The 10,684-nt window shown below is 35.8% G+C and overlaps 1 protein-coding gene across 1 annotated transcript; it reads left to right on the top strand.

The window, feature by feature from the left end:
• Window positions 1-2,066: 2,066 nt before the first annotated feature.
• LOC105769186 (ABC transporter G family member 32) lies at window positions 2,067-10,684 on the top strand. The gene is made up of 24 exons (XM_012589656.2): window positions 2,067-2,461; window positions 3,083-3,203; window positions 3,299-3,387; window positions 3,475-3,559; window positions 3,635-3,794; window positions 3,869-3,945; window positions 4,051-4,104; window positions 4,260-4,350; window positions 4,476-4,777; window positions 4,852-5,133; window positions 5,284-5,600; window positions 5,681-5,841; window positions 5,910-6,013; window positions 6,506-6,665; window positions 6,781-6,900; window positions 6,986-7,077; window positions 7,164-7,496; window positions 7,586-7,876; window positions 7,999-8,082; window positions 8,213-8,346; window positions 8,455-8,682; window positions 8,781-8,952; window positions 9,051-9,305; window positions 10,186-10,684. Exons 1-24 carry the CDS (start codon window positions 2,187-2,189, stop codon window positions 10,456-10,458), a joined length of 4,260 nt encoding a protein of 1,419 aa, XP_012445110.1. The 5' UTR covers window positions 2,067-2,186; the 3' UTR covers window positions 10,459-10,684.

Raw genomic sequence — 10,684 nt, 5'->3', positions numbered from 1 at the left:
AGATGGCTCGGTTCATGATAGCAATCAGACCTCTGCAGTTGGAGGAGTGTTGCATCTCATTATTTGTAGTGGCTATGCTGGAACTAATGGTCTTTCTGAAATCAGAGGAATCAAGGAATTCTGTTCTAAAGAATGGCAATTGAGCTTTCATCACATTAATCGTCATCGAAACTCGGTTGCTGATATCATGGCCAAGCTTGGCAGAATTACCTCGAGAAACATGCATCTTCACTGCTCCACCGACTTCTGCTGGTGGTGATGTTGCCTTTGACAAGCAATTTGCAACAAATTCTTCTGTCACTAGGAGCCCTGCTGTTGTATAGGCTTTGTTAAGCCTCTTTTATTACCCCCCAAAAAATTATTTAACACTATAAAAGTTCAAAATTAGAAAAAAAGTATTATCGAACAAATATACAAATAAATTTGAACAATTTATTAAATAAAATTGTACGAGTACTTAATTTCCCCTTAATAATAATGAATTCAAAAAAAAAAAAGTGAGCTGAAGTTAAGAATGCAGTACAAAATATCATTATTTTCAAGGAGAAAGTAGGTAACAAGAAACTCAAGTTTTAGGCTTTGATCATACAAATATAGGTTATATTATATAGTTGTTTAATTAGGTGGGACTAAAATTGTTACAGAAATTAAATGCATGTTTTCCCGACACCTAATTCAAAGTCCCAATTTGTGGTTGAATATGATAGTCTCTTCTTTAATTTAATTTGTCATTTTATTATTAATAAAAATAGTTACTATCATTTATAATTTCTTTAATATTTATGGTTGTGAAGTTATTTAACAACAAGTCAACTGATATTAATATAGTCAATAAATTTATTAAAATTCAAAACATTAAAGAATAAAATATGAGTGTTTATGTCTTAAATTTTTAAAAGACTGTCCCTCGTAAAATAGCTGATATTTTTTTCAAAGTTAGATTGCAAATTTAAAATTTAATCCTATATTTTTTTAAAAAATAATTATTTTATTTTTAAATTTCAAAATTCTAATCAAACTATTAATCAAACTATTAACAAAATAACCATATTAATAGTTTAGATTGAAATTTAAGATCTGAAAAGTAAATGGATTAAATTTATCAAAATAAAAATATATAGGCTAAATTATAAATTTGTAAAGAACTTATGCTATATTTTATTAATTTCAATTTTCCTATCGTTAAATAATTTCTTTTATTTTGTCGGCTCTGCAGTATACTATTAATTTAATTTATTAAATCAATAAATCTCTCTTGCCATACACCATGCAAATTGCATAAAAGTACATGATAATTTTATTTTAGAAAAGAAAGAAAATAAGGGGTTCGTTACAATTTACAAAACATGCCCTTGTCTTGTTCTGCCGCTGCCGGTGATTCGTGTTCTTCACTTTTAGAAACATCGGCCATTGATTCTCAGCCCACTCTCAGATCTATTAATCATAAACCCACTCCCCGCATCCTCATCACGTGTGTAGCCCAAGTTACATAGGTTAAAATGTATCATAAGTCCCTGTATTTTTCAAAAAATTGAAATTTAATTCTTATACTTTTATTTTGAGAATTTAATTTATCTCTTTTTTAGATTTTAAAATTCAAATCTAACTGTTAATATTATTACTTTTTTTGATAAATTCAGGTTTATTAAAATATTTTTAGTTTTTAGTTTCAAAATATCACACCAATGAATTTAACAAAAAACAACAATATTAACCATTGGACCTGAATCTTGAAAATTGAAAAGTATAAAGACTAAATTTTAAATTTTTAAAAGTTACAGGGGCTTATAACATATTTAACCTTACATATTTCACAATCTAAGAGCGATTACAGTGTACGCGACTCGAGAGGTTGCCCCCGCCACTTTTATATTCTTTTCCCGCGGCTATTAATGATAACGTACCGAACGGATGCAACAGAAAGTTAAACGACGTAAGCATTTCTACAATTACGTTAGCCGAAAACAGAGCCCCCAATTTTACAAAAATAAAAAAAACCCGCCATAAATGCAATTGCAAAGCTCAACTACCTATTTTGAAGACTATAATCTCTACTTACAAAAGCACTCTCAGCCACATTTCTAAATCTCACAATTGAACTCTCTTTTTTCATTGTTTCTTTAATCTCTCTAGGTTTGGTTTTCTTTTTTTTTTTCTTTTGTTGTTTAGATCTTTGAAAGGAGGCAATGTGGAACTCGGCGGAGAATGTGTTCTCCAGGTCGGCTTCGTTCAGGGAGGAAGATGAGGAGGAGGAGGCACTGAGGTGGGCGGCGCTGGAGAGGTTGCCAACTTACGCTCGAGTTCGAAGGGGAATCTTTAGGAACATGGTTGGCGACTCCAAAGAAGTGGATGTGAGCGAGCTCGAGTTAACCGATCAAAGACTTTTACTCGAACGGCTCGTTAAATCTGCCGAGGATGATCCTGAACAGTTCTTTGATCGTATGAGGAAACGAATCGAGGCGTAATGCTGGATTTACTTACTTTTTTTTCTGTGTGTGTTTGGTTTAGTGTTCTGTTAAGTTTAAAAGAAAGAACAAAGAGAATAACTCTTTGCTGTTTTTTATATTGACAAGAATGGCAAATCAAGATTTTGGGATCTTTTGATCCTTTTTTTAAAATCTGACGTTAGTTTGACCGTACGGTTTAATTAGCTAAGCTAAGTTAATAGAATCTATGAAACAATGTTAATAGCATCTATGAATCAATCTTTTTGACTTAAAAACAATTAATGTGTCATACTAATACCTTCCACTAATTACAAGCAAAAGCTTGTTTTTGAACTTTAGCGACGAAATTTTGTTCTAAAGTGACATCGGTCGCCCTTTTTGTTGGCTTCAGTCAAGTGAACTTTATGATTATATTTTTAAAAAAAATTATTAATTCATCAAATACTAACATTTGTGATCGTTTTTAAAAGTAAAACTTAAATAATTTAAACCTTTATTATTATATTTTTCATTTTCTGGGAAAATAAGAAGCTAGCTATTGCATTTCTTTTCTAAGTTGAGACTGTTTCTATTGTTTTCTCGCCTCGGTGCTAACAGTTGCTTAAATATTGCTGTGGTTATTTGTGGTGTCACAGAGTAGATTTGAAATTCCCGAAGATTGAGGTTCGGTTTCAGAATCTGACTGTTGAATCTTTTGTTCATGTTGGGAGCAGAGCATTGCCAACAATCCCCAATTTTATCTTTAATATGGCAGAGGTAAAATCTTAAACCATTGACCGACTTTGGGATATAAAGCTATTTACGGCCATGCTCATTTTAATTTCTAGTTATTAAAAAAATGTGGTTTTCAGGCATTTTTGAGACAATTGCGTATGTATCAAGGAAGGAGAAGTAAGTTAACTATATTAGACGATTGTAGTGGGATTGTAAGGCCTTCAAGGTGCGTTTGAATGCGTTGCTACTTATTGTTGCATATGGATTCATAATGTTGAGGTGCGGAACTGTTAATTACTACATATTTTGGCAGATTAACGCTACTATTAGGTCCTCCAAGTTCTGGAAAGACAACGTTACTGTTGGCTCTGGCTGGACGCCTTGGAACTCATTTGCAGGTATTTAGATCCTAGGAAGATTGCGTTTATGTCAATACTCTTTCTTGTTATTCATTATATTTTATCGCTTTGAAGATGTCAGGGGAAGTTACATATAATGGACATGGGCTAAAGGAATTCGTTCCTCCAAGGACATCTGCTTATGTGAGCCAACAGGACTGGCATGTGGCAGAAATGACTGTGAGGGAAACACTTGAATTTGCAGGACGGTGTCAAGGTGTTGGATCTAAATATGGTAAGCATTGAGAAATCAACTTTACATACATAAGTCGCAATTCCATGTTGCTTACTTATGTCTGCTTGCAAAAGACATGCTTGTGGAACTTGCAAGAAGAGAAAAGAATGCTGGGATAAAACCTGATGAAGATCTTGATATCTTTATGAAGGTAGGTGAGATGGATGTGTTTCCCGTATTTCTTGGGTAGTTATGTTTTCATTTTAGTAGATCTTTATGGCTAAGAGTTATTAATGACACAACTTCCTGTTTTTAGTCACTAGCTTTGGGGGGAAACGAGACAAGCCTCGTGGTTGAATACATCATGAAGGTATTTTCAAGATGTTGGTTTCTCCTTGATGCATGTGCCACTGCACTTAATATACTTTTCAAGGCCTTAAGTGACACATTTTTCTTACCAACTGCACTTCAACAAGACCTAAGTTTCACTGATTCTTCTGAGGCACTAAAATTCATTTGACAAAGATTTTAGGGTTGGATCTATGTGCCGATACATTGGTGGGAGATGAAATGCTTAAAGGGATATCCGGTGGCCAGAAAAAGCGGCTTACAACAGGTTTATGATTTGTTGTGTACCTTCTCCTCTGGTCGTGTACTAAGGAGCTACTTGTATGTGTGTTTTATTCAAAGAAGGAGCTATTTGGTTTCATTCATGCTGATTTGGCAGAACTGTTATTTCAGGTGAATTACTAGTTGGGCCAGCCAGGGTGTTGTTCATGGATGAAATTTCGAATGGGCTCGACAGTTCTACTACTTATCAAATTATTAAATACTTGAGACATTCAACCTGTGCACTCGATGGGACTACTGTGATTTCTCTGCTTCAACCAGCTCCTGAAACTTACCAGTTGTTTGATGATGTTATACTTTTATGTGAGGGCCAGATTGTATACCAGGGGCCTCTTGAGGAGGCCCTTGATTTCTTTGCTTTTATGGGATTTAAGTGTCCTGAAAGAAAGAATGTGGCAGACTTCTTGCAAGAGGTATGGGGCTAGAGCTTGATTTTTAGACATACAATCTATATGGTATTCTATTTGCTCAAGTTTTCTGTGCACAGGTTTTGTCGAAAAAGGATCAACAACAGTATTGGTCTCTTCCTTTCCAGCCTTATCGTTACATTACTCCAGGAAAATTTTCTGAAGCTTTCCGATCCTATCAAACTGGGAAGAATTTGTACGAGGAACTAAGCATTCCATTTGATAAGCGTTATAGCCATCCAGCAGCACTGTCAACTTCTCGCTATGGAGTGAAGAAGAATGAACTTCTTAAAACCAACTTTAATTGGCAGATGCTACTGATGAAACGGAATTCATTTATCTATGTTTTCAAATTTATTCAGGTAAGTGTTAAAACTTCACGATTCAAAACACTAGCACACTTCTAATGATTTGGTTAACCTTATTCTCTTTCTATCCTCCTGTCATAACAACTCATTTCACAGTTCCACTGAGATTTAATATGATTTTTAGTTTTTTCTTTCCTTGTCCAGCTTTTTATTGTTGCACTAATCACAATGAGCGTTTTTATGCGGACTGTGCTGCATCACAATACAATCGATGATGGAGGATTGTATCTAGGGGCACTTTACTTTTCCATGGTCATTATTCTTTTCAATGGATTTACGGAAGTTTCAATGTTGGTGGCCAAACTTCCTGTTCTTTATAAGCACAGGGATTTGCATTTCTATCCAACTTGGGCTTATACGCTGCCTTCTTGGCTGCTAAGTATTCCAACTTCCCTCTATGAGTCTGGTTTCTGGGTGGCAATTTCATACTACGTAATTGGTTATGATCCTAACCTCACCAGGTAAAGTTGTTTTCGATGATTTTTGCATGTATCGCGGCAGTTTTGAGATTCAATCTTCACTTTAATTCTGAACCTTGCAGATTTCTTCGGCAGTTCTTGTTATATTTCTGTCTGCACCAGATGTCTATAGCTCTTTTTCGTGTGATAGGCTCCTTGGGAAGAAATATGATAGTTGCCAACACCTTTGGATCTTTTGCCATGTTGGTGGTCATGGCTCTTGGAGGATATATCATTTCAAGAGGTTAGACAAACATGCTCTCCATTTTCTATAATTGCTATATGATTACTTAATCTTCTTCAATCTGACAGATCATATCCCTAGCTGGTGGATCTGGGGTTATTGGGTTTCTCCTTTGATGTATGCTCAAAATGCAGCCTCTGTCAATGAATTCCTTGGACATTCTTGGAATAAGGTAACATCAATAAATATTTATTATTGCATTAATTATTTTGGCGCTGTGGAATATTCTGTTAATCTGTCATCATGCAGCAATACTAATGATGTCTGGAGAAGAATAAAATCAGCAGCAATAACTGCTGAATGATTGTTGATAGTTAGCATAAACATGCTAAGCTTGCACTTTTATTTTGTGATTAATGGGCGAGTTAGAGAAGTACTTTCCTTTTCCTTTTAGCAACATTATAGTTTTTCTTTTTTATGCTTTTTAACTTCATGAGCAAGCTTGCCTAAGCTTGTGACAATGCCTCTGAGCAATCTATCTATCTATTTAGTTAGACTTATGCTTAGTAGCTTGATATTTGTGTCTCACCTTATTGGGCTCCTGGTTCTTCCATTTGTGAAATGTGAATCATGTTCTCTGAATGTGTGATGATTTAAGTTGGAATTTGGTTTCAATCTTATGTTGAAGCTTGAAACTCACCGTACTTAATTTCCATTTTTACAGAGAGCTGGAAACTACACTAACTTCTCACTGGGTGAGGCACTGTTGAGAGCACGCAGCTATTTTCCAGAGAGCTGCTGGTATTGGATTGGTGTTGGTGCTTTGCTTGGATATACAGTTTTGCTCAATATTCTATTTACATTCTTTCTAGCTAACCTTAACCGTAAGCCATCTCATTCCTATTGAAATTTGTCCATCATGAATTTCCTTTCCAAGGAAAACATATATGATATCTGGTGTAAATCTAATCAAATTTATGCCTTTGTCATTTATTATAGCTCTGGGGAAGCAACAGGCAGTTTTCTCCAAGGAAGAGCTGCAAGAGAGAGACAATAGAAGGAAGGGTGAAAATGTAACTGAGCTGAGACATTATTTGCAATATTCAAGCTCAGTAAATGGTGAGCAAAAGACGTTTCCGATCTTTAGCCTTTTTTTCTTTTATGCTGCCAAATGTTTCAATCTTTTTATTCAACTGCTGGGCAGGAAACTATTTTAAGCACAGAGGCATGGTTCTCCCATTTCAACCACTTTCTATGTCTTTCAGCAATATAAATTACTTTGTGGAGATCCCTGTGGTATAGTATATTGTCCTATTTCCCTATGCTAATTATTTTATAGAAATATGTTGATGAGTTAACTTTTTGACTATGTGTTTTTCCAGGAGTTGAAGCAACAAGGTATAACTGAAGACAGATTGCAGTTGTTGGTTGATGTTACTGGAGCATTTAGACCTAGTGTACTTACAGCTTTGGTTGGTGTCAGTGGTGCTGGTAAAACTACACTCATGGACGTTTTAGCTGGTCGGAAAACTGGAGGGGTCATAGAAGGGAGCATAAATATATCTGGTTATCCGAAAAGGCAAGAGACTTTTGCAAGAATTTCAGGTTATTGCGAGCAGAATGATATTCATTCTCCTTGTTTGACCATTCTGGAATCACTTCTGTTCTCTGCTTGGCTTCGATTACCATCGGATGTTGACTTGGAGATACAAAGGGTAATTGGAACATATCTTTATTTATGCTTGTATAGTACTATTTGACAGCATGGTGTACCGTATTGACTTATTTAGGGATGGATTCTCAGGCATTTGTTGAGGAGGTGATGGAACTTGTGGAGCTCACTCCATTAAGTGGGGCATTGGTTGGTCTGCCAGGCGTTGATGGCTTGTCCACTGAACAGCGGAAAAGGTTAACTATTGCTGTTGAACTTGTCGCCAACCCATCTATAGTCTTCATGGATGAGCCTACAACGGGATTGGATGCTAGATCTGCTGCCATCGTGATGAGGACTGTGAGAAATATTGTGAATACCGGACGAACAATTGTGTGCACTATCCATCAGCCCAGCATAGACATTTTTGAATCCTTTGACGAGGTCTTTTTCTCTCTTTGAGAATTTGTTTTACAGATGATCTTACACACAAATATATGCACAAATATAGAAATGCCATTTTGATCCCATCTTCATTCAGCTTCTCATTTAATCTATGATGGCAGCTTTTATTTATGAAACGTGGAGGAGAGCTCATATATGCTGGTCCACTAGGCCCCAACTCTAGCGAACTCATAAAGTATTTTGAGGTCAGATTCTGTATGTTTAGCTACTAGAATAAGTATTTCATATGGTCTAGCGAACTATGAACTTGGCCACTGGCCCAGAAAAGAGTAGAATTTGTCCTTATTCCTGCTGATCTATATTTTGGTTTTCTAGGCAGTTGAAGGAGTGCCTAAGATCAGACCTGGCTACAATCCTGCTGCTTGGATGCTTGAGGTTACTTCTACAGCTGAAGAAAACCGTTTGGGTTTGGACTTTGCAGACATTTATCGAAGATCTAATCTATTTCAGTAGGAATACTTTTGATTCGCTTACAATTAGGTTTTATTTAGTTCTAAACAATACCTTTCAAAATCTTTTTTTTTTTTTTGTAACTTCATCTTCTTGCTTTCTTTCAGACGCAACAGGGAGTTGGTTGAAAATCTGAGCAAGCCAAGTAGTAATTCAAAAGAATTGAACTTTCCATCCAAGTATTCCCAGTCATTTTTTGAACAGTTTTTAACTTGTCTTTGGAAGCAAAATCTATCTTATTGGCGAAACCCCCAATACACAGCTGTTAAATTCTTCTACACCATTGTCATTTCGTTGATGCTTGGAACAATATGCTGGAAATTCGGTTCACAAAGGTTTTCTAGTTATCTTCTAAATATTATTTCAAATCAATATAGTAAAGAATCTGAGTTGTTTTATGTGCTTATTTTGTTCCTCTGTGTTTCACTTACAGGGAGAGCCAGCAAGATTTGTTCAATGCAATGGGGTCGATGTATGCGGCAGTCCTCTTCATTGGTATTACAAATGCAACTGCTGTTCAACCTGTTGTGTCCATTGAGAGATTCGTTTCATACAGAGAAAGAGCCGCAGGAATGTATTCAGGCCTAGCCTTTGCTTTTGCTCAGGTCTACCTTCTATTTTCAGCATTCCACAGAAATAGAAGCTGCATATTCCCTTTACTTTTTCTACAGAAATGAGCTGATTCATTCCGTTTGCTTTGCAGGTTGCTATCGAGTTCCCTTATGTATTTGCACAGTCGGTAATTTATTGTTCGATATTCTACTCTATGGCCTCATTTGAGTGGACTGCTTTGAAATTCATTTGGTACATATTCTTTATGTACTCAACTCTGTTATACTTCACCTTCTATGGAATGATGACTACTGCTGTCACACCAAATCACAATGTGGCTGCTATCATCGCGGCTCCGTTTTATATGCTTTGGAACCTTTTTAGCGGCTTTATGATTCCCCACAAGGTAATAAAGCAGCTGCTTTCTTCACTCTTCATCTCGCCTAATCTGCTATGTGTTCTTGTTTTCTGTCTTTCTCCGATTGTGTTATTTTTGTTGTACTTACATCCGGCATCCTCTTAGACAATATTCAGATATGGGTATGAAAGATCCAACATATAGGTATGTATTTAGATTGACATAGCATGCATCCCTAAAAAAATCATTAGCATTCAAGCGGATCTGAAAGATATTGTATAAACAACGCAAATTGGTTATGGACATCACCAATATTCATGGAGACATATTGTTGGGCCGTGGGTCTCACTATGTGTGGAAAACTCACTTTGCCCTTTAATAAAAAGGTGGGGGGAACATTTTACACGTTAGAATGTTGGGCAAGTGAGAGGCGGCACACTCAAAAGGAAAGCAGTTTCGATCAACTGTTCAATCGGGGGTTCATCCATGATCCACTCTTAGCTTCTTTTCCTTCTTACTTGGGATTACTTGTTGGCTTTTTTAGAGTTATATGCTCATTATAATAATTGTGATATTTTAGCATGACCTTTTAGTGGAGTCTCAATTCAATTCTTGTGAATTTTAAACTTTGCTTTAAAGGGAGGTTTTCCAGGTAAAAAATTGTGTTTGTGTGTTTATCATAATTGCACACTTACGTTTATTGAGAGAGAAAGAGCATCAGTAACATTTATAAGAAGGGGATGGAGGTAGATGAGGCTCGCTCCATTTCCATCCCTAAATAACTATAGGCTTCCATCAAACTCATCCCATCGTTTTCCAGTTGCAGATTTTAGAATGTACTGATATAAACATATTATTCAATTTGGAGAACCTTTTAAATCACATTCATGTTTTTATTTGTAATAACCCAGTTGTGTAAATTTGCCAGAGAATTCCCATTTGGTGGAGATGGTATTACTGGGCAAATCCCATAGCGTGGAGTTTGTACGGCCTCGTGGTTTCACAATACGCTGATGATGAAAGGGCGGTGAAATCATCAGATGGAGTGCACTCAATGCCTACAAGACAGTTACTGGAACAAGTGTTCGGGTATCGCCATGATTTCTTGGTAATAGCTGCTTTAATGGTAGCCTTTTTCGTCATCTTCTTCGGAATGATTTTCGCTTTTGCAATAAAAGCCTTCAACTTCCAGAGGAGATAACAATCTGTGTGCCCAACAATGAACTTGTCCTAACTATGCAAATGGAGAATGCAATAAAATCTGTAGATACTGAAAATATATAATTTATATATTTTTTTATTGTTTTGAACGATAATAATAATAGCTATAGTCTTGGATTTATACTATTACTGGATGTATTGATACCAGATAAATCTATATGCTTTATTAGTGAAGTGAATAAAAATGAATATTAAATTATTTGAAA

The sequence above is a fragment of the Gossypium raimondii genome, chromosome 5 (genome assembly GCF_025698545.1).
Source record: "Gossypium raimondii isolate GPD5lz chromosome 5, ASM2569854v1, whole genome shotgun sequence".
Lineage (NCBI taxonomy): Eukaryota > Viridiplantae > Streptophyta > Magnoliopsida > Malvales > Malvaceae > Gossypium > Gossypium raimondii.
The sequence above is the reverse complement of the archived record's forward strand: the minus strand, read 5'-3'. Positions and strand labels throughout refer to the sequence as shown.